Source organism: Globicephala melas, chromosome 1 (genome assembly GCF_963455315.2).
Source record: "Globicephala melas chromosome 1, mGloMel1.2, whole genome shotgun sequence".
In the NCBI taxonomy this organism is placed as follows: Eukaryota; Metazoa; Chordata; class Mammalia; order Artiodactyla; family Delphinidae; genus Globicephala; species Globicephala melas.
Window position 1 is genome coordinate 112,843,633 of NC_083314.1, and position 24,182 is coordinate 112,867,814.

The 24,182-nt window shown below is 36.7% G+C and overlaps 1 protein-coding gene and 1 long non-coding RNA gene across 9 annotated transcripts in view; one reads left to right on the forward strand and one right to left on the reverse strand.

Moving 5' to 3' along the window:
- COL24A1 (collagen type XXIV alpha 1 chain) overlaps positions 1-24,182 on the forward strand; it is a 431,901-nt gene that overhangs the window by 373,422 nt on the left and 34,297 nt on the right. For all 6 annotated transcript variants that reach the window (XM_060303290.1, XM_060303280.1, XM_060303308.1 and 3 more), the window contains 5 exons: positions 18,023-18,130; positions 19,817-19,924; positions 20,017-20,070; positions 20,668-20,730; positions 23,517-23,570. In XM_060303290.1, the coding sequence (XP_060159273.1) occupies positions 18,023-18,130; positions 19,817-19,924; positions 20,017-20,070; positions 20,668-20,730; positions 23,517-23,570 (387 nt within the window). The remainder of the gene's footprint in view (positions 1-18,022; positions 18,131-19,816; positions 19,925-20,016; positions 20,071-20,667; positions 20,731-23,516; positions 23,571-24,182) is intronic.
- LOC132597668 (uncharacterized) overlaps positions 1-24,182 on the reverse strand; it is a 189,195-nt gene that overhangs the window by 87,430 nt on the left and 77,583 nt on the right. For 2 of the 3 annotated variants that reach the window (XR_009564869.1, XR_009564871.1), the window contains one exon: positions 16,872-18,438. The exons of the other annotated variant lie outside the window; for it this stretch is intronic. This is a non-coding gene — a long non-coding RNA (uncharacterized lncRNA). Of the gene's footprint in view, positions 1-16,871; positions 18,439-24,182 lie in introns of those variants that run through there. 3 annotated transcript variants of the gene reach the window in all.

Here is a 24,182-nt window from a genome sequence, read left to right on the forward strand (position 1 = left end):
TTTCTCTGATAGTAAAGCACTGTCACCTAGAATCTACCACTCAGAGTCCAATATTCCTATTTAAATAAGGGAACTTTATCCTTATGACATTTCTTAACACCTTGGTAAGGAGTGTTCTTTGATCCCTTTCAGGGGCCATGGTTAGAGGGTGGTTGATCAGATTGCACGTGATAAATCTGTCTCCACACTTCTATCTTCCTGAGCACTTGAACCCCTTCCTACGCAGTATTCTAGGGGAGTTATAGCGTTCAACCTCATTAACTGTAGGCCGTAGTTGAGTCAAGGCTTCAAATTGCCAATCCATCAGACTATTAATGGTGCTCCCAGATGCTTGAGCAGGTGGCTATCTCCACAAGCAAGGAAGACTAAGAGGGAGTTGAGCTTCACAGTTCTTAGTCTTGCCCATATCTGCTCAAATATCCCCATCCCTTGTCTTGGAGTTCTACTCTTTCTCCACCCAGTGCCCTCATTTAGCATAAGATGTCTGGTTAGTTGAAGATGTATTTGTATACACATTCTGCAAATCTTACAGTAGTTTGGGTCCTCAGCCACATCTGCCTTGGACTATAGGAGATGAAAGACTCCTTCAAGCTGCCGTGGGGATTTTCTGATTTTTCATTATGTTCTAAGTTGAGCGTGCAAGACCTTTATTTTGTCCCTTTCTCTGTATTCTCTCTAGATCACTCAAGAGACTGCCCTCTGATCACACAGTCTTTATAGTCACTATGTTCACCATAGTGAATACATGCCAAGGCCACATGATCTTCTGACACTTTGCCCTCCAGCAGCACTTAATCTAATGTCATGGCCAGTGCTAATTTGAATAATCATGATGCCACTGCATCCCACAGATTAGTAGTGTCCGTTTATCCGCAACAAGGAAGTTATCTGAGCATTCCTTGATTATGAGCAAACCAATCTCAGAATCCCATTTGTGGGGTTAGTTTCCTGACTTCACTCTTATTACCAATTACATATCACAGTCTAGCTAAAAACTGTGGGGCAACTGAGGAAGGTTTAATAAAGGGACTACTTACAAAAATGTGAGCAGGGCTAAGGAAAACCCAGAAGAGATGCTGAAGCACCTGAGCGATAGCAACAATGGCGCATCATTACAACCCATAGGCCTGAAGAGACAAAGGAAAGGGGAACAAAATTATAGAGAAAGTAGTTATTGCCATAGGATAGAGCCATTTAGCAGGAGTTGAGACCTTCAATAGAAGGATTCAGCCAATCCACTGCAACTCAGCAAAGGGAGAGCCAGGGGAATAAGTATTTCAGTCTCCTCCTGTCTTCCAGTCCCCTAACAGTACACCCTGTTAGCCAAACTCAACCAAGTAAGAGTGATAATAGGAACAATCTGCCCTGGCAGGGAGGCCTATTTTATCACTGTCATGGTTTAGAATTGCTAGTCTGTGATGGTGAAAACAAAAGCAATTTTAAAGATTATTTTAAAAATTCACTACCTTATACATATTTGTGTATATATGTCAGTCCCAATCTCCCAGTTCATCCTAATGAGAACCTGCTGTATAATACAGGGAACTCTACTCAGTGCTCTCTGGTGACCTAAAGTGAAGGAAATCCAAAAAAAGAGGGGATAGGGCTTCCCTGGTGGCGCAGTGGTTGAGAGTCCGCCTGCCGATGCAGGGGACACGGGTTTGTGCCCCGGTCTGGGAAGATCCCACATGCCGCTGGGCCCGTGAGCCATGGCCGCTGAGCCTGCGTGTCCAGAGCCTGTGCTCCGCAACGGGAGAGGCCACAGCAGTGAGAGGCCCGCGTACCGCAAAAAATAAAAAATTTTTAAAAAAGAGGGGATATATGTATACATATGGCTGATTCACTTTGCTGTACAGCAGAAACTGACACAACATTGTAAAGCAACTATACCCCAATTAAAAAAAAATACCACACCCCCCCCAAAAAAATTCACTACCAACAATGCATTCCCTTACTGCCTTCACCAAGGGGGGGCTCCCTCCCATCCACGTGCCCTTGGTATGTCACTCACCAGTAAGGGAACCTGCTGGGTCACAGATCAGGCTGGAAAAGGGCAGATCTCAAAAGGCAAACAGAAAATATCCAGGCAACACTGTTTAAGTTCTCTCTATACATGGTGTACATCAGCAATCTGTTCCCTGTGTCAAAAAACTACACCTGGTAAACCAAATCAGCCTACTTTCCTATGGCCAGTGAGCTAAATGGTTTTTACATTTTTAATGGTAGAAAAAAATAAAAAGAATATTGTATTGTGGCACATGAAAATTACATGAAATTCAGATTTCAGTATTCATAAATTTATTGGCACACAGCCACGGTCATTTGTTTACAGATAGCTGCTTTTGCACTACATGACAGAGTTGAGTAGTTGCAACAGAGACCAGTGGCCCACATGGGCTAAAATATCTACTATCCAGCCTTTTTACAGAACAAGTTGGCTGATCTCTGGTCTATTTGTATTATCACATCGTTTTTATTACTATGGCTTTGTCTTATGGCCCCATATTTAGTAGGGCAAGGCCCCTTCTTTACACTTCTACCACATATATTTGAGATTAGATTTGAGTTTCTTTAAAAACAGAACATAAACTTGAATTATCACTGGGTTTGCCTTAGATTTATTTGGGGAAAATATCTTAACCTTTTAATTATCTGAGATAAAATATTCTTGTCATCTTATCAATATAAGATCTTATAATAGATTTTGTCCATAATAATAATGGTAAAAAGTTATATAATACTTAGTATGTGTCAGGTACCATGATAAATGTTTTACTGTATTAACTCATTTAATCTTTACAATATTATAGATACAATTATCATCCTTATTTTATACAAAAAAAAATTGTCACTTTCATAGTCACATAGCTACAAAGGCAGTCTAACTCCATATTCTTTGTTCTTATCAATATGCAATATGGCCCCTCAATAAAGGCCTTATGTATTCTTATTTTTTATTTTATTTTCTAGTTACTTATTACTTACTTAAATGTTACTGATTTAGATTACATTCTATACAACTGGATTTTTTTATTTCTAATAATTTGCTATTGTGATCCTATTGGATTTTTAGGTAGGTAATATCTTCAAACAATGGCAGCTTTAACTCTTAAACTCTTTTTTTCTTTCCACATAGGTGGATAGGGACCCTCAATACTATCTTAAACAGTAGCAGTAATAGCAGACCTCCTTCTACTCCTTGAAATCTTAGAGAGAATGCATCTAAAATTCCTCTATTAAGAATATTTTGCCATGTTAATTCTGTATTTTCCTTGTCCTGTACTATCTTTGGGGGTTTTTGTTTCTTTTTTCTTATTTTCTGATTTCCATTGGATAGATTGAATTCTCTTCTGCAGGTTTAAAAGTTACCTATTCTCTTTCAGTTGATGTTCTTGTGGCAGCTGCCCCAAATTTAAGAACCAAATATGTCCTTGTTTAACTCTAGTGATTTGTTTAATAAATCAGTAACTGTATCTTCCCTCTAACAAGACAAGTACTTGTGTTTGTTCTCATGTCCTTTTGTTTCTATAAACCACTCTTTCCCTTCATCATTTTTTGATATTACCTTGAATCTTGACTTATAATTCTCATGCATTTACATTCTCTTTTTTTTAACTTATTCTGATTTTTAAAAAAATTTGTATTGGTGGGGCTTCCCTGGTGGCACCGTGGTTGAGAGTCCGCCTGCCGATGCAGGGGACACGGGTTCGTGACCCGGTCCGGGAGGATCCCACATGCCGTGGAGCGGCTGGGCCCATGAGCCATGGCCGCTGAGCCTGCGCGCCCGGAGCCTGTGCTCCACAATGGGAGAGGCCACAACAGTGAGTGGCCCGCGTACTGCAAAAAAAAAAAATTTTTTATTGGAGTATAATTGATTTACAATGTTGTGTTAGTTTCAGGTGTACAGGAAAGTGAATCATTTATACATATACATATATCCATTCTTTTTTAGATTCTTTTCCCATATAGGCTGTTACAAGTATTAAGTAGAGTTCCCTATGCTATACAATAGGTCCTTATTAGTTATTTGTTTCATATATAGTAATGTGTATATGTCAGTCCCCATCTCCCAATTTATCCCTCCCCCCTCTCCCACTGGTAACCATAAGTTTTTCTTCTATGTGTGTAACTCTGTTTCTGTTTTGTAGATAAGTTCATTTGTACCCTTTCTTTAGATTCCACATATAAGCGATATCATATGGTATTTGTCTTTCTCTGTCTGACTTACTTCACTCAGTATTACAATCTCTCGGTCCATCCATGTTGCTGCAAATGGCAGTATTTCGTTGTTTTTTATGGCTGAGTAATATTCCATTGTATACATGTACCACATCTTCTTTATCCATTCATCTGTTGCTGCACATTTAGGTTGCTTCTATGTCCTGGCTATTGTAAATAGTGCTGCAGTGAACGTTGGGGTGCATCTATCTTTTTGAATTATGGTTTTCTCCAGATATATGCCCAGGAGTGGGATTGCTGGATCATATGGTAGTTCTATTTTTAGTTTTTTAAGGAACCTCCAAACTGTTCTCCATAGTGGCTGTACCAATTTACATTCCCACCAACAGTGTAGGAAGGTTCCATTTTCTCCACACCCTCTCCAGCATTTGTTGTTTGTAGATTTTTTGATGATGGCCATTCTGACCTACTTTCTCTTTTTATTTCCTTTGTTTCTTTTTTTAACATAGTAGTAAACTTAATTAAGCTATTTAGTCACTATTACTTTCAGTATTCCTTATAGAACCTCCTGAATTTATTTTTATTATTATTTGAGTACTTCCTCCAAAAAGTATTTTCAATGTAGGTGTCTGTGAGATAAACCTTCCAAGGCCTCATATGCCAGCAGATATCTTTATTATCCCCTTACATTTATATGATACATTCAGCACTGTACTGGAGCTTCTACTAATGGTTCTAGTCAGTAAAAGAAAAAGAAATAAAAACCACCCAGATTGGAATGGAAGAAATAAAACTGTCTTTATTCACAGACAACACGATCATCTATGTAAAAAATCCTTCAGAATCTACCAAAAAAAAAACCCACTAATAATTGAATTTAGCAAGATTGCAGGATACAATATCAATATACAAAAATGAATTGTAGGGGCTTCCCTGGTGGCAGTGGTTGAGAGTCCGCCTGCCGATGCAGGGGACACGGATTCATGCCCCGGTCTGGGAAGATCCCACATGCCGCGGAGGGGCTGGGCCCGTGAGCCATGGCTGTTGAGCCTGCGCGTCCGGAGCCTGTGCTCCACAGCGGGAGAGGCCACAACAGTGAGAGGCCCGCGTACCACAAAAAAAAAAAAAAAAAAAAAAAAAGTTGTATTTCTCTATACTCAACGAACAATCAGAAATTGACATTTAAAAAGCAGTACTTACTGTAGTATCAAAATGGGATAATCTGACCCCCCAAAAATGTGCAAACTTGATACTGAAAACTGTAAAACATTGCTGACAGAAATTAAAGAAGACCCAAATGTTAAATGGTGTATACACTATGTTCATGGATCAGAAGACTCAATACAAATAGCAACATAGAGAAGGGGCAGTGAATGGACATAGGGAGCAAATGAAGAAAAACACACACAAATATTAGATAAACAGTGGAAAGAAGGTCCAGAACCAAGTGGTGAGGAATTCTAATATTTAGAAGTCAGGTAAAGAAGGAAGAGGAGATGACAAAGGAGTCTGAGACGGAGTCGCCATAATAGATAGGAGAAAAAGAATGTAATGTCGTGGGAGCTTAAGAATATATCAAGGAGAAAGTCATCGACTGTGTCTAATCATCATGAGAGAGTTTGTTGGACATGTGTTTTATTCTGTTTTTGGTTTTGTTTTTTGGCTACTCAGCATCTTGACCCCATTTTTATGTTCAGAAATTTTTATGTTTCCTTTCTTTTTTGAGTCTTGATGGCAAGCCACCTTCTACTACTGAAGTCAAAAAGTCTAGACTCTTACCTTCCACTCCCTCTTTGAAACAAGAATGTAGGCCTATGACCCAGGCCTAAGAAATCAGTTATATTCACCCACACCTTCCATTGCAGAGTTAGTAAGACAGAAGCAGCGATAATGGAGATTCCGTTCTGGTGGCAGTTGCAGTAACTTTTAGTGGCACTCAGTGTCCAAGGATGACTGCGGTCAATGTCCAGCAGCTGGTCCGGTGGTCACTACAGTGTCTAAATTCTGGCTGCCTAGTCTTCTTTTAATTCTACCCATTTTCCAAACCTGGTTTTCTAGATTTATCTGTGATTATATGAGCTACTCAATATCTTTTCAGTAAATTTTTTGCTTAATTGGTTTCTGATGTTTGCAAATAAGGACCCCCTACACACACACACACCTAATACAGAAATCTAACAAGATAAAATTATCATCATTGTATTTTAGTATATGGAGGTCATTGGTAACTTTAGCAAGTGAGTATTTGATTTGATTAGTGGGGTCTGAGACAGGATTGGAGTGCTTGAGGAGTGAGAGGCTATGAGGAAATCAAGATATGCAGACAATCCAATGGAGAAAGTTGGCTCTGAAGGAGAAGGTAGGGCAATAACTGGAGAAGAAACTGAGGCTAAGGTAGAAAGTTATTTTTAAATGAGCGAGCCTTAACCATATTTAAATGCTAGAGGGACTTAGTAGAGATGGAGAGACTGAAGACTTAAAATCAAGGGAAAAAAGAATCTGAGTATGAATTGGTCAGATAACAAAACATGCATATTCTAACTCCACTTAGTAAGTTATTCTACTTCTAATTGGAGGTCATTAAAAAAAACAGATTCTGAGCCACATATCCCTTTATATATGACTAGTATAAAAAGCTCATTGAATTCTGTGGTGAAAAATTGAAATGAATTACAATAATGTTGAATACTGCTGCAGTATACCTCACAGGGCCATGAAGTTGAGTGGCATCTGGTATTTCCATTAGTAAGCAATTAGGTATCAGATCGTAACTCACTGTCTCTTACTTTTTAGCATTTTCAAAGAATGTTAGAAAAGATTTACATGCATACTTAGAAATCAGGATGTCATAAGTATTGAAGTATTTTGTAACCATTGAAATAAAAACAAAATAACTTTCCCTTGAAGAATCCCCTTTCAACCCCAAGGTTTACACATGATATTGGTATTTATGAATACAGAAATACTTTCCACAAATGTTTCTGCTCCCTGTAGAACATCTGATATGAAATTAGTTATAATGCTTTATAAGGGACAAGTCTGTTCAGTGAAATTAGGTACAGTGGCTAAACTGGTCATTGGGAAAAGTGATTTCTAAGATAATTATTTCTGAAACCTACTATGGTAATAGAAAAATTGCTTAAGAGAAAGTAATACTAGCAAATTCCCTGGAATATTTTCAACAAGGATAAGGACATCTTTCCATTGGTCTTTTTTTTTGTTGTTGTTTTTTCTTTTTTTCAAATCATGGCACCATGGTGCTTTTTGGCTTACCTTTAAAGACTGCTGGATTTTTCCACTGAGAAAAATATTTATTCTGGGATTTCTAGCATTATGCAACTGCCTGATTTTCCTAAACAATGTTCTTTCTTTTTTTTGATGTGGCCAAAGGAGTTAAAGTATTCCTGGCACATTCACACTGCAGTTTCAGTGTTTTTTTAAAGTCATGTGACTATAACTGAAGGATAGTATTGGGGAGGCTCACAGTTGACTGTGTGAATTTTCTTCTGTATAAATGAGTGTTTTGAGACTAGGCAACTTAGCACATCTGTAGTAAATGAGTCTACCATGCTGTTTTCATTTATGAAAAAGGAAAACAACTTTTCCCTGCAAAGATCATAAATCTATTTGTCATCAAAATGAAGCCTTACCCATTTTTTTTATTTTTCACTGCTGCAACTATAAAATTGGTTATTGGAAAAAAGGGAAAGAAACAAAACTAACAGCTTGACTTAGGACAAATCAAGGCCTTTCAATCCTTTTTTTTTTTTGCGGTACGCGGGCCTCTCACTGTTGTGGCCTCTCCCGTTGCGGAGCACAGGCTCCAGACGCGCAGGCTCAGCGGCCATGGCTCACGGGCCCAGCCGCTCCACGGCATGTGGGATCCTCCCGGACTGGGGCACGAACCCGCGTCCCCTGCATCGGCAGGCGGACTCTCAACCACTGCGCCACCAGGGAAGCCCAAGGCCTTTCAGTCTTGACTGTGCACTTTCTCAGGTGAACACAGGCTTAAGTGTTGTGTAAAATGAGATGCTTGTCCTAAAAGAACGTTGAAATTCTTGCATTTTCCACTTGTGAATTGTGTCCAGTCTAAGAAGGAAAAACACACTTCATCAGCCCACTCATGATCCAAGCATGGAGTAGCAGGACCACTGTAGAAGCCTCTGTTAGGAACACCAGCAGCCCTGGCACCCCTCTGGGTTGTGTGTTCTCTAGTTTATGAGCTGGTCACCCTAAAGAAACTTCTGTTTCCAGGAAGGTGTATTTCTTAGTATTTTGGAGGAAGAAACATACCGGCATCAGCCAGATCCACATTCATCAAATCCTGTCACCTCTTGATTATTAAGGGGTTGATTATCCAGTTAGGGTTTATCCTGATTGCTTTCTCTCTCTTCTCCACCCTCTGCTTGTTTTGGCCCGTTTACTGCTCATTAGGAACTGTTCCAGAGCAGACAGAACTCAGCCTGTCTGGCTGCTTATTAGCAACAAAATGAAAGGTTCGCTAAAGGAAGTAACCTTCCTAGTTGCCGCTTCAGTGACTCCGAATCCAGTAAAGTTCATACTCTTTGTGGAATATTGTTCCTTTAGGATCTGGCCTGTTTACATTTCCAGTCTTACATTCTACCTTGCTATTCACATGTGCTGTGTATTTTAGTCTAACAGTTATTAAACAATTATTAAATAATACGTGCCAGGACGGGGAGATCAGCTCCGTGCTTTGTGACCACCTAGAGGGGTGGGATAGGGAGGGTGGGAGGGAGACACAAGAGGGAGGGGATATGGGGATATATGTATGCATACAGCTGATTCACTTTGTTATAAAGCAGAAACTAACACAACATTGTATAGCAATTATACTCCAATAAAGATGTTAAAACGTGCAAAAAATTTTTTTTTAATAATATGTGCCATGCACTATTCCAGGTGCTGAATATATATGATGTTGTTTAATTCTCACCAAAACCCCATGACATAGGTATAGCTATTATCTTCAGTTTACAGAAAAGGAACCTGAGACTCACAGTAACTCGCCCAAGGTCACACAGACAACAAATAATAGAGCCAGAATTCAGAATCACACAATCTAGATTCAGAGCCTATGTTTTAACCACTGTGCTATACTTTTTTCAAGTATGCTTAATTTCTTAGACATTGCCCCAAATTCTGTGTATTTCCCTCACTTTCATGGCTTTGTACGTGTAATTTATTCCCTCTGCTTGGAAGACTCTTCCGTCTTTCCCTAGGAGGAACAACTTCTTGATCTTTCAGGACTCAATTGAACTGTTCTCTCTTCCTTGGACTCTCCAGTCAAAGTTAAGCATGCCTGCTTGAACTTCTGTACACTCTGTACATTGATTCCATCAGAGCATGGCTCATATGGGTTCTAATTACTGATCTTCATGTCTTTCTCCCCCAGGCATTTGTAAACTTCTATAGAACGTGGATTCTGTTTTATTTGTCTTTGTATCCCTAGCACTTAGCATAGTGTCAGTCCCATTTAGAAGAAGCTCAATAAATATCTGAAGAATAAATGTCCTTTGCATTATAACTATGACTTTGGAAACCTGAGTTTAAAATTAAGATGTGTTTGCTACTTATCTTAAGAATCATCTATAAAATTAGTACAATAATATCTAATTCATATGGTTTTTATGAGAACCAAATGAGATCTTGTATGTGAAGTGCTCAGTACGGTGCATGCACTTACTGAGTTACTATCTTTTCATAATAATTTTCATGGCTAGTCTAACATTCAGTGAACAAGTATTTGTTTAGTACGTAACAGTGTTATTGAATGAAACTTGGATCCACTAGCCTGCACACAGTAAAGCCAATCTACTGACACCACGTTGTGGTGAAGGAAAGTGCAACATTTATTGTAAGGCACCATACAAGGAGTCCTGGTCAGCTAGTGCTCAAAAAGCCCAAACTCTCGGATGGGTTTCAGCAAAGCATTTTTAAAGGCGAGGTGAGGGAGGGGTGTCACAGGATATGTGATTAGCTCATAAAAAATTCTCTGGTTGATGGTGAGGTTACAGGGTGGTGTGTCAGAGGGGTTAACATTATCAATGCTTAGGCACCCGTGGGACTGGGGGCTATGTGCTCATGGTCATCAAGTAGTTAATTTCTTCCATTTAGTGGGGGTTTTAGTATCTGTAAAGCAACTCAGGAAATGTGCATCAGATACTATAATCTAGATGCTTCAGAGGGGAGCTAAAGCAGAGGCTATGGGGGATGGGTCTGTCCCGGGAAGGCCCCATAGAGTCCTGCTCAGTTACAATATGAGCCCGGAGTTAGGGAAGACAGCAGTGAACAAGATGGGCGAAGAAAAGCCCTCATGGAATATACGTGCAACAGCAGGAAATTGCTGACATTTGACCATTTTTGATGTTAAAAAAAGTCACAATTTAATATGAATCAACCTAATAATTGGGTAGTAGTCTATAAACAAATCAAGTAATTCTAAATTGTGGAAGTGCTATGAAAGAAAGCATAATGGGAAATAGATTTTGAGATAAAGTGTAATGCGAAATAGCTTATAGATGGAATAGACTATAGCAGCCTCACTGAGAAGGCTTACACTTGAGCTAAGGACTGAAGGTAAGACTGACCCAAGTACTTAAGAATGAGGGAAGAACTTGCCATGTGAAAAACCCAAAATGAAAAGACCTGTAGGCAGGAAAAAGTTTGGCATGATAATAGGATTAGCCGAGGATCAAGCAAGATAGTATGGGTACGGATTTGTTATTTTTGAAAAAAGGATGGACATTCATTTCTTCATGGTGGTATGAATGCCCAGTCATGCTTAGAGTCAAAGAATAGATGAAATATCCTCCTTCACTCCCTGTTAGTCCCGTGATTATAGGCTGAGGCCTGGGTAAAGGAGATTTCATAGGCTACACTTATTTTGTCCAATATTATAGTGGCATTTGAAACTGTCCATTTTGCAAGAATGATAAACGACCAATTGTTCTATGAAAATGAGTAATTTCTATGAGGTATTACAATGTTGAAATGCCTGTATCCATTGAAACTGAACAAGAGTTAGTTGTGTATGCTCTTGGGAATGGACTTGAGTCAAGCAGACCTACCTTCATACCTTAAGACTTGCCTCAATTCAATCCCACTCCAAGTTCCATAGGCATTAACATGTTTAGTGATTCAAAGCTAAAGTTACCTCCTAAGTTTGGTATACAGCTCATTCATAAATCTTATTTCTAACATTTTGGCCACATTATTTATGATTGCCCCTACAGGAAAATGTTATGAATGCTACAGTATTTATTATAATGTAGCCTTGCATATAATCACCTAATAATTACTACCCCACATATTTTTAAATAGCCAATTCTTTCCTAGGAGGGATATATTTAGTAAGCCAAATAAAATGAGAAATTCCTACTTAAACAGAAGTGTTTTTAGTTGCTTGGAGTAAAGGAAGCAAAGTATTACTTTTATAATCCACTGGTTTGCTGGCTTTAAAAATACTGTACTTACGTTGCCTAATATTATGCAAAAAAAATTAGGTCGTCGCATTTATTTTTTATACTACAGAAAGTAAATTAGTTTTAATTACTATTTTCTCATACAGCAAGTAACTATATAAACATAAGCTATGAGCACAGAGGAAGGTGCTTGGCTGTAGGGAAAGGAAAAAACTGTTTTCCTAGTAATTTTATTTTAGATTAAAACATCAACTAATTTAAGTTCAGTGTAGTTTTAAATTTATCTACTATTGAAAAAATCAGTGAAATTCACATTAAAAAATTTCATTTTACTTAAAACTTTAAAGATAGTATTCCTTTGCTAATCCTCTTTAAAATGTGGATTTCTATTGTTGCCTTTATTTAGAACATTCTATTTCTTAATATATTTTAATTCTAATGAGAATAAGACAGCTACACCAAGGGGCCTGGGGAATAACAAACAGCATAACGTTCTCTTTGGTATGTTTCACTATTAAATGCAAACCAGTCATCATTGTTTCCAAATTTGTCTCTGTGTCTGTCCTCTAATATGTGTAGTTAGCCCCATTTTCCTTACCAGATCTTTCCATTTAGTTCCAGGATGAAGGCAGACTTAAAACTATTCCTTCCTTTCTGCACAGGGAAGTCAAAGTGGAAAGCAACTTCCTTTTCTTTCCTTAACTGACATCAGATTAAATAAAACAACACAACCATATTGCCATTACAGTTTCTTATACATAGAAGACACGCAATAAAAAGTAAGCAATAAAAAGTAACTCTTGTCGTTGTGGTTGACATTATTGTCATTACTGATCCAAGTACTTGTTTCCTTAGAAACCCAAGGCTTAAGCAGCCATCAGCTTCAGTCCTGTAAAAACTGACACTTTCTTACAGAGTCAAAACCAGTTTCAGCAGGGAGACTGCCTTCTATCTGAGGATAATGAAAGTTTTTGGCCATGAGACATCATGTACTCTTATGATTTTACTAACTTTTTTAAGACTCAGGTAAACTATTGATTGGTCTCAGCATCTCTGAACAAATTAATGGTAATTCTGATTTTATTTACTTTTTAAAATTTGCTCGCAGTGACTTACGCTTTGCTGATTGGTTTTAGACAAATCATTTAGAAAACACTGGAAAGAATTCCTAGGGATTAGCATCTGTTTCTCTTGAAAGCAGAATTACTCATCCATCTGTATATTCATAATAAGAAATGTTTGTTCTCTACTTGTATGAAACAGTGCTTGGAACTTTGTACAGAACACTCTGCTACTTTCCTCAAATTTCTCTCTAAGAAACCAATGTGAACAGTAAATGATTTGGAACATATTTATCGTGCTGTGTTACAATGTCTGATAGCGCTGCAAGTAAAATGAAGTTTCTCGTGTACAGTTAACCCTAAGGACTAGTCATATGGTCTTTATTATTCTCACTAAAAATACTTATTGACCTCAGGAATGTTCAGCAGTCTTTGCATGTCCATTGTTCATGTATCACCCAAAAGATACATTTTTTTTCTGTTGGAGAATAAAGATTTTTAAAAATACCTAAACTTACAAGTAAAGTGAGGTAAAGTGGTACTATTTTAGAACTCCGGAATGCTGAGGTGTCCTAAAGTCATCTAGGGTGATCTTTCACGTGATACATCTCCTCTCCAATTGGGATCACTAGTTGTCTAATACAGCCAGACACAGGATACGCTCAGTCTTGAAAGACAACCCATTACTTTTTTAAATTCTACACTCATTCGTACTTTATAAACTTTCACCTAGTTTAATTCTGGAGCGACTTTGTTGGTCTATTTGTTTTCTTCCTGGCTTACATGTCCTTCCTTCCGTCTTTTATTTATGACCTTGTAAAATCTGCTTTCTCTTTAGGCCACTGGTTTCTTCAGGTTTTTCAACCTCTTTTTGTTTTTATTGGGAAGGGCACTATTCATCTGAATTTTGTTTTTAAAACTTGCCTTTCCTATAGTCATATTCCCATTAGAATCCTGGCCATTGGTATAACACTTATATCTTTCCTGAACATTTTTTTAAGTTTTTATTGAATTTGTTACAATACTGCTTCTGTTTTATGTTTTGGTTTATTGGCCCTGAGGCATGTGGGATCTTAGCTCCCCGACCAGGGATCGAACCCACACCCCCTGCATTGGAAGGTGAAGTCTTAACCACTGGACCGCCAGGGAAGTCCCTTCCCTGAACATCTTTGAAATTCTGTATCCCACAGTCTCAAATGACTATGACTGGATTTGCTTTCATTTGTATTGATGAGCTCTACAATGGCACCATCTCATGTCTCCAGGGTTCTCATAGTTCATATGGAAAGTACACTACCAGATAATCTATCCCAGAGATATGGAACCAAAAGGCTCCCAGACCAAATTAAATCAAATCAATGTAAAACACATAGCAAGAAGCAAAGGGAAAGAACTAGCGTAGGTTAATGACTTAGGATAAGGTGCAAGCAACGTGGAAGAACCACACCACCTGAATCCTAAGTCCACAATGCGGATCTCTCTCTCTCTCCCTTGCCTCTCCCTCCCTCTGTCATGCCCCCCTCCCTTCCTCCCTCCCTATATAGATTTTGCCCTCATAATGGTTCCTTACAAATATTGAGAGCCACTAATATAGATAAATGGTGAGAGATAAAATGGTTGATGTAGATTGGGACAAAAAAAGATTTGAAGGTCAAGCTAAGGAATGTGAGCCTGTGTCCTAAGCACTGAGTATAGTACATGGCACCTAGTGATAGTGATAGAAAAAATGATTTTATTCATTATTTTAGTGAGTTTTGTGATCATGAAGAAAATCTGCTTAGAAAAGGTAATTTTTTAATATATTGAACTATTTTTTTACCACTAGTAAGAGAATAAAAAGATATGTGATAATTTGGAGGAAACATTTTTTAAAAAGAGGAAAAGTGCTTTAGCATTAAATTCAAAATTGGCTTTACCTTTTGAATCCTATTCTCCCAAGCAGGCCTTCCACAGAAATGAGTCTAGCGTATCTGGAGTCAGTTCTCTCTGCTACCACATTTATAACTCTAAGGGAAACAGCTTTACCTTATGATCCAGTTAACCCTACCTTCTCAGTAATTTCTTTTCTAATTAGCACCAAAGGTAACTTCCCCTCTTCAGAACCTTTCTAGTATTTATATCTCTTTTCTCATCTGGTCTTTATTTTTTTTTACATTTCTGCCTTTATTATAACTATTTATGTTACAGTCTATTTAACTTATTTTTAAGCTTCTTAAAAATAAAAACCATCTCTTATTTATATTTGTATTCTCCACAGGGCTTCTCATGATACCTTCTTTACACATAGATTATATTCAACAAATATTGTTGAATGCGTGGAACAACTATTACACGACCCAATTTATTATCCCAGGAATCAACTCAGAAAGTAGCAATCACCTCCTAGAACAGGGGTCAGCAAAACTTTTCAAAATTATTAAACTTTTCAAAAAGTTTCAAAAAGTATTATTAACTTTTCAAAATTATTAAATATTAATAACTGTTTTTGAGTTTGCAAGGCAAGAGGCAAAATCAAGGGTATTACTTAAGAACTTATGTAACAAGAAAGAAAATAAGTTTTCACAAAATTTTTATTTATGGAATTTAAAATATATTAATGTAGTATAATTTTTTGTGATACAAGTCTACTAATGAGAAAAACAGAATTCTTTTGCAAGGGGGATAACATTTAGCTTATTACAGTTTCCTATCATCAAAATTTCATTTGTTAATGTGACTTAGAATGAGATTTTGCATGTTTTACATATTTCATCTTTGAAAATTCTTTTCACACAGATATGTACTGCCAAATACTGCAGTTCATGAGCATATGATTTTAATTGAGCATATTCATTGCTTGGAAGGAATTTATAAAATTCTGTTAGATTCTTCTCTTGGTAGTTGCCTTTTAGAATGTCATTATATTGTACATTAGTCATTTCCAATTGAAGTTATAGGTTGAACTTCTCAAGTGAACAGTTAAATGGATTTTGAATATAGAAATTTCTTGCATCTAGGTCTGAAAAATGCTTTAGAAATGCTTTTGAAAGTGAAAATGCTTTTCACTTTCAAAGGCTGAAAGTGTTTGAGCTCAGAAAATCTACCCACCGCAAATTTGTGTGGAAATGGAGATCTCACTTCTTGTTTTAATTTTTGACAGCACAGGAAGTGTATAAAGCTGTTTGACATTACTTGTGATTAAAACATTAGTTGTCATCAAAATGACTTTATCACAGTATGTTTCACATGTGAGCATTGTTTTGCCCTGCAATTTTTGGTTAAATTCATAGATAAGCATTAAATGAGTCTGTAGCAAAATCTAATTTCTAAAGCCATTTATCATTCCATAATAGAGGTTGAGGGCAGTTCTTCTCATTCAAAAAAACTTCAATCATAGTCTCAAAAATCTCAATAAAACTTTATCCCTGCTAAGCCATCAAACTGCTACATGTTAGAGAAAGTCAGGATATTCAGTTTCTATTTTGACAAAAAAAATTCACAGAACCACGGAAGGTTAAATTTACAAGAGTCAATGATAACATATGCTAGATTCAAGTATTTTCCTCAGAGTACCTGATAGTGAATAATACAATAAATAAACATAGCTCTAAATATCTTAACATTTTCACAAGTTTTGTTAATTCATCTAGTTAGTCTTTCTCTTATCCATTGCTAATCCATTGCCATCAGTTTTATCACATTTTAGCAGATACCACTTCAGGTTGAACTGATTTAATGTTTTAACTTACTTGAAATTATTCTTACCTATAGTCACTCCACAAACTATTCATACAGGTTAATGCTTCAGGCACTTCAAACTCAGCAATGACTCCTCAAAAACAGCTGAGTAGTATTACTAACATCTGTCGATTAATCAAGAGGCAAGGAAAACCACTTGAAAGCATTTGCCTTATTTTTCAATTGACTATTGATGCTGCTCCAGTGTCCTTGACATTTTAAGCAACTGTTCTTGCCAAAATGCTAAGAAACGAGTTTATTTTTGCTGCACGATTTAATTAAATCTATCAATAAGCAACTTTGTTGGACTAACAAATGAGCCACTCAGAAACTTTAGTTGCAACTTCATTTTCAAATTTTTGTGAAGAATTTTTATTGTGATAAGATACTCCGTTTTAGGTTTCCTAATTTTTCTAACTGTTACACTTCTGTGAGGTGGGAATATTGTGTCAAGTGCTTGGTATGATAATGTTGATGTATATTGTACTTTTTTTAGCAAAACTATAGTGTCATTGCATAATAAATAAAGCTTTCACATCTAATTTGATCACAAAATAATCCACATTCCACTGTGCCTTAAAAATACAACATTCAAAGCCCACTGTTTTCTTCTTTTCTTGTTTTGATACAACAGATATGCACTGATAATAAAATCTCACAATGAGTCAATATATGTTCCTCTCAAAACACTGTCAAGCTATAATTGCATCACTGTAATCTGCAATACAACAAGCAGTAGTGGGAAGCAATGAGTGCCTTTTAGTCTCTGCCACAACATTATAGCACAAAGCAGTCACAGACAATATATAAATGAATGAGCATGACTGTTTTCCAATAAAACTTTATTTACAGATTCTGAAACTCTAATTTTGTGTAATTTCCACATCTTGAAATATTATTCTTCTTTTGATTTTTTCAACATGTGAAAATGTAATAACTATTCTTCGCTCACAAGCTCTACAGAAAGAGGGGATGGATTGGGTTTGACTTGCAAACCATAGTTTACCAACTTTGTTTTAGGATTTGGCTTTGAGGAAATACTGTTTGCTTACTTAACTTTATTCCCAATTAAGCTATTTGAAGCAAATTTTCTGGAGTCATGTGTGATTGAAAACTAGAATATTCTTTTTTACTGAGATATAATCAATATAACATCATGTAAGTTTCAAGTGTACAATGTAGTGATTTGGTATTTGTATATATTGAGAAATAATGACCACAAAAAGAAGAATATTCTTCTTAAGGGTATGTTCATTAGAGTTGTCATGCACACAGGAGTATAACACAAAAAATTAGAATGTGACAAACATACTTCACATCTAGGCTACTTAGAAGATACTGACTTTGGTGGATAGTACAAAGGTGGACTTTGTGCTGCCTCAGTATTTTTATTTTAAAAATGCAAGACCATTACATTAACTATAATTAGAGATTTTAGGTGAGCCAAAACATCATTTAAACATTTCACTTATTTGGGAAAGAAGCCCAGGATAACTCCCAAACCTGGGCAGTGTATCAACAGTAGGCTTTCAGAACACCAACCCCTCCTTCATTTATTGAGGGTCTGGATGGATTTTCTGGGAGCTGCACCAGTCTTCATTTCTTATCTGTGTTATTTAGGGCGTCAGAGGCAGCCCAGGAAGAATGGGACTGGCTGGGTCTCCAGGTCCTCAAGGAGCAAAGGGTTCATCGGGCCTTCCAGGAAGCCCAGGAGTTCTAGGCCCGAAGGTACTTTCATGTTTGTTCTGATGGATGAGCAGTATTGACCATCCTTCCTGGCCCTGAGTTTACTGGCTAGATCACAGGATGGTAAGACTGATAGCTTTTAATAAAATTTGGCTAACATGAAAACACATTAGGAAAAAACGAAAGTGTGTGGACTTGACACAGCCATCTCCCGTGATAGTCACAGTGCATGTCATTTGCCAAAACTACTCATAAACCCAGGACTGGTGATGCTTTAAAAAATGTTCTTTGACTCATTTTGGTTCTTCTTTCCTTTCTGTCATCTTCATGTCATCTTCATGTCATCTTCTCTGCCAAAACAGAAAAATCTTATTTACTTCCAGTTGCATACTTTCTCAGTTATACTTCCTGTTCCCCTACTTCTGAACCTAACCAACCAATTAATAAATCTGATAGGAGTACAGATTATTTCTTAAAGTCAAAGTGATAATAATTGTCTTGCCTTAACATTCATTGCCAGGACTATTGCCACATGGCAATAGGCTTTCCATACAAAACCTCTCTTAGAAATATCTCAGTGCAGATTTGACCCAGACAACCAAGAGACTAGTCCCGTATCTAATGCTATTTCATAAAAGACTAGGATTAAGACATTGGCACCCTCATCATTATTACATCTTAATTTGATTTTCAGAGTTCCACTTATAAAGAATTTCTAGGTATTCTGACCCATATGGGTAAACTGAAAATGATGACCCAGCAGCTTACTGTTTAAAGTTTGAGTTCTGTTAATGTTTATACCATGAATATCCCTTTCCACTGAAATACAAGATAGCTGACCAAATGCTAAACCTAGGAAAATAAATAAGAAAGATCCCTACCTTTTATGCGTGAATCTGCAAAAAAAAAAAAAAGATCCAGTTTGTCAAGTCCCAAAGCTGTATCTTTATCTCAATACAGTGAAGGATAATTTGCTAATCTTAAAGCTTTGGTCAAAGTCTACCAAGCATCATTTTTCATTACCTTATCTATAAACTCCACATGATTCTTGTTTATTTTTAGAAATGGTAAAAGCTATTGCAACCCTCACTTCAAAAACAAAATAAAAATAAATTTTAAAAGGACTTGACTTTTTAAAATAAAATAATAATAAAGGATGTCTTAAAAGTGAACTTTTAGGGGATAAAGAGGACTGGTATCAAAGGAATCTTGGGAAACAGATAATTGAAATTTCTTAATGATGGAATTGAAAAGATACTCATGGCAAAAACCAGGGTTCACACTTCAAGAGATTCTGCTCTGTTTCTGATATCAGATAGCTGAATCATCTCTGTATGTAAGAAAAACACAGCAAAATAATTTCAATTCAAATAAAATAAAAGTTCCATTGCATACAAATGCCTCCACACATCCTACACCCTCACTATTCTCTCTGTAGCCCCACTATCCTCCTCCTACTTTTGCAGGCCCCCTCTTCCCTCCTCTTTCCACAGTCATGACCACAATCTCTGGAATTCTATTTCCCTGCTGCCACACTTCTCGTTCATTGTAATCAAATATTATGTGTATGGAAACTATTGGTGGGGAGAACGATCATGCAGATTTTGACTTCTCTAGTGCCTTGTACACATGCCTGAGGATGGGCCAGTATTTAGATTTCATTTAAAAGCCAATATGTTTACAGGTTCTAAAGTCAAGATAACCTTTCTTTTATTGTTTTGTCCGTAGGGTGAACAAGGGCTACCTGGTCAACCTGGAATTCCAGGTAAAAGAGGTCACCGAGGAGCACAAGGTGATCAAGGACCATGTGGAGAGCCTGGCATGAAAGGGCAGTCTGTAGGTGACAACTCAGAAATTCATTAAGCACTTATTCTACAGACCAGGCCAACATCGTACAATAATGGTTATCATATCTATTCACTTTGCAGGGAGAACGTGGTATTCAAGGTTTGACAGGTTTCCAAGGATTCCCAGGCCCCAAAGTATGTTTACATATTTTCTGCTCATTTCTGGCTATGTTGAAATACCAATGTTGAAATACCAATGTTCAACATCTGTTCAAAAAACAGATGTTGAAATACCAATATTTAATCTCTGACTTGAGCTTTTGTTTTTTTAATCACAAAATTTCAGTTGGTACAGAGTAATATATTTGAGTTTTGAATATGTTAATTTTGACTTATGTAACTATATATTTTCCTAGCAATTTTATGGAATAATTAGCTTTTGTCTCTTCTCATTCTGTTTTCCCAAACATTTTATTTGAAAAATTTCAAACATAAAGTTGAGAGAATGAGTAAACACCTATATACCTATTACCTAAATTCTACCAAAACATTTTACTCTACTTGCTTGACTATGTACCTACCCATCTATTTATACCTCCTCCTCTCTCCATCCATTTTTGATGTATTTTGAAGTAAACTGTAGACCTCAGTACAATTCCTCCAAAATACTTAAGCCTGTACTTCATTAACTATCAAGTTCCATTTTTAAGAGCCAATTCTTAATACGTTGGTACAAGGTTATTTCATGTACTAAATGTTTATATTTTGGCTTTTTTTTAATTGTGTTTCTAGGGTCCTGAGGGAGATGCTGGCATTGTTGGAATATCAGGTCCTAAAGGTCCTATTGGACAGAGGGTAAGTATGAAGTTGTTCTGCCTCCCCAGATATTGTGATTCTTTGTTGACTACAGGAATTAGGGTTAAGAACTCTAAAATAAATATACTCCAAATTAATAACTTTAAAAAATGACTCTTAAAACAGAAACTCATTAGAGCACATGCAGACATTCTCAACCTTTTTCAGTTCATTTGTTAGTTTGAGCAAAAGACCTCACAGACCACCTGTACTGCCCAGTTCTTACTTTAAAAAAAAGAATTAATGTAACTACTGGATAATATATTTATTAACTCATACCAGTTAATAAATATATTATAAAAAACATAAAGCAGTTTCATGTTATAAGCATTAATATAACCAGGGACTAGAGACCACCCCCATGTACCACCTGGAGGAGGCTTGTCTATGACCAGAGCTTCTCAGACCACACTTTGAAAAACGTTTCCCAATAGCTGTGTTTCCTCTGCTCAGGGGTGGGTATCCCCAAAGAGTAACGAGAAACTCTTTAAAGAGCTGGAAAGGTCAGGGCTCTGAAGAACTCCAGTTAGCTGTTTAGTGCCTGAAATTGCAAACTGTAGTGAACGTAAATAGGATAGATAAGTCACCAGCAGTAACTGGTTATTGTTTTTGTTTGTTTGCTTTTTTATTAACCACACTCTCCTAACTGATGAGATGATCTATAAAACTAAAGAGAAAAAAGGTTAAAAATAAAAGCCAAGCACTGGTTTGACTGTGGTAGTAGCACCTCTACGGCTAACAGCAGCTGCTAAGGCAAGGGTGGAGAGAGCTGAGAGGAAGGAGAGCAGTGCAGATAGAGGAGAACTGAGTCTTGAAGAAGAATTTTAAAACCGAAAACCACTATCTTGTGCAAATATTAAATGAAAAGTCAAATTTTTAAAATCCTACGCCGCTTCCCTAACTCTTATAATAAATTATTTCCTATAATACAAAGAGCAGTGTTATCATGGGCAATGTTTATTTAAAGACCCGTCTCAACATTTCTCCAGGTGCAAATGTATTAGTTATTTTTATGATTTCTGAAGAACCATGGAAAGCTTGTGCTTTTAGGTAAAGTCCAATTCTTTATCATCCACAGGTGGGTTATGTATGGATAGGCTTCTCTGTAATAAATATTGGTTTTAAGTTCTTACATAAAGTTCCCCAGTAATTAAATTCATTCATTCTGATTTTATTAAGTTCTCAATTAATTAAATCCTTTCTTTATATTGTCAAAGAGAAGTTGGCTGCCTGCCTAGCCTCTGTCCTAAGCAAAGTCATATGAGGTGCTGTGTCTCTATAAGCCAGGATCTGAACCTATACTGCTTTGCAGCTCCAGAAATTTTATCAGCTCTCCAATAGTAAGGTTATGGTAACTAGTTCACAAATACTAATTTATAAGTGCAGATATTCCTATTAAGTCATTGTAGAGACAAGTGAAAAGTCTTGCTAGGTTAATATTTAGCAAAAAACTATTATGTACCGGGTACTGGTGTTCAGTTTATGTCCCTATATCATTTACTCCTCATAAAAATCCTGTGAGAGGTGCTATTATCCCCATTTTGCTGGTAGGGAAACTAAATCTCTGAAAGGTAATTTGCTGAAAGTCATATGTGGCTAGTATGTAGAGGAGCTGGAATTTGAATCCACATCTGATTGACTGAATAATATGTACACATCATTATTTCAGAGAGTTAGATCATGGTCAAATTTATTAGACTGACACTTTCTTGGCTTTTTTTTTTTCCCAGTAATAAGCCAATCTAGAGGATATATTTGATTAGGATAAGAAATCAAGCCTCTTGATTGTGGACCTTTGTGATTTGGGAACCATATTTAAAAATTATCACTTAAAGTAGATCTTCATATTTAAAAGTGCTTTCATTAGATTTACTTTTTAGAGTATCAGGTAATTTCTCTCATTCTAAGCCAACTTAATCTTAAAGCTATTTGTCAATAGACTGAATGGCATTATAATTATCTCCACTGAGTATTTTCTGTATCTTGGCAGGAGCTGGACAGAGAAAGCCTGTTAGATAGCCACATTTATATATGCCACGTTAAGTGGAGCTAGAAACATTGAAATTTGAAGCTAGTGGTAGCGGGGGTGGAGGTTGAGGGAAGATAACTAAAACATGTATTTTGTATTCATTAAGAAATGACAGGCTCCATTTTTAGTTTGGGAGGAGTTGACCAGAGATCCAGCTTATTCAAGGTTACCTTCATAATCAAATAGCAGCTTACACTTTCAAAACTGTTTTTCACATTTAGTTCTCACAATGGCCCTGTGAAGTAGGCATTCTTATTTTACTGATGAAGAAGCCAGACTGGTCTTCAAATAACTGGTCACAAATGATGCCCTCTGGTTCTTTCCCATAATTTCTCTCAATTCCATGCTACATGTCACCCAAATATCTGCTTGTTCAACATCTATAAATAAATTTATTCAAAATTTTGTCCATGACTCTACATAGTCTTTGTTACATAAAGTAATTGCATTTGTTATGCAATGACACATATATAAAATGGCACCACTGAAGCTATCACCACATAAAAATTGTAATGCTGATTTATCAGTTTGTTAGAAATTAGAGATTAATTCTCCTCATGGGAAACCATAATAATATGCAGAATTGCATCAAATCAAAATTACTATGATTTCTGCCAATAACATAAGATTTTGTAATAAAAACTGGAATTATGTGGACATGGACTATTTTGCCATTGTGCAAGAAATTTTCTAGAATTTTCCTGAATTATACTAGCATTGAGACTGACTGTTTTCTTTTTTTTTTTAACCCCAACAGGGAAACACTGGCCCCCTTGGCAGAGAAGGTATAATGGGCCCAACAGGTAGAACTGTAAGTTTGTCACAATACAGGTTTTTTTTTTTCCTTTTATATATATATATATATATATATTTTTTTTTTTTTTTTTTTTTTTTTTTTTTACTTAATCCTATTCTAGAGTAATCCACAAGGGATCACCCTGGGTATTTGAGAAGCAAGGATAAAAACAGATGTACATTTTCATCTGGAAGGTTATTCTTGAGAACTTAGAAATCTAATGTAATGAAAAGGTGTACAGAGTGAGGTAGGCACTTAAAACTGAAGTTGAGAAAGGAGAGTAGCACTGGGTGGAGGAGGAGGGGTTGAGCATTATAAGCACAGGGGTGATCACTAAAGCAACAGAAAGAATCCATTTTCTGAAAGAGGGAGAATAAGAAAAGGTACGCATACAGCCAAGATTTGAGTCTTTGGAAGTGCCCACAATAAAGGGATGAAATAGTTGGTGGGAAGAGCAGGAAAACCAGAAAAGCACAAGGTTAAGCTCAGTTTCGAGAAAGGAGTAGCTAACCGTGATCTTTAAGAGAATACATTGCAGTGGAAGACGGAGTACAGCTTTCAGTGAGGAAGGAAGTAAATAAAAATATTTAATAATAACTTTTCTCAAACTTTTGGAGTAGGTATGAT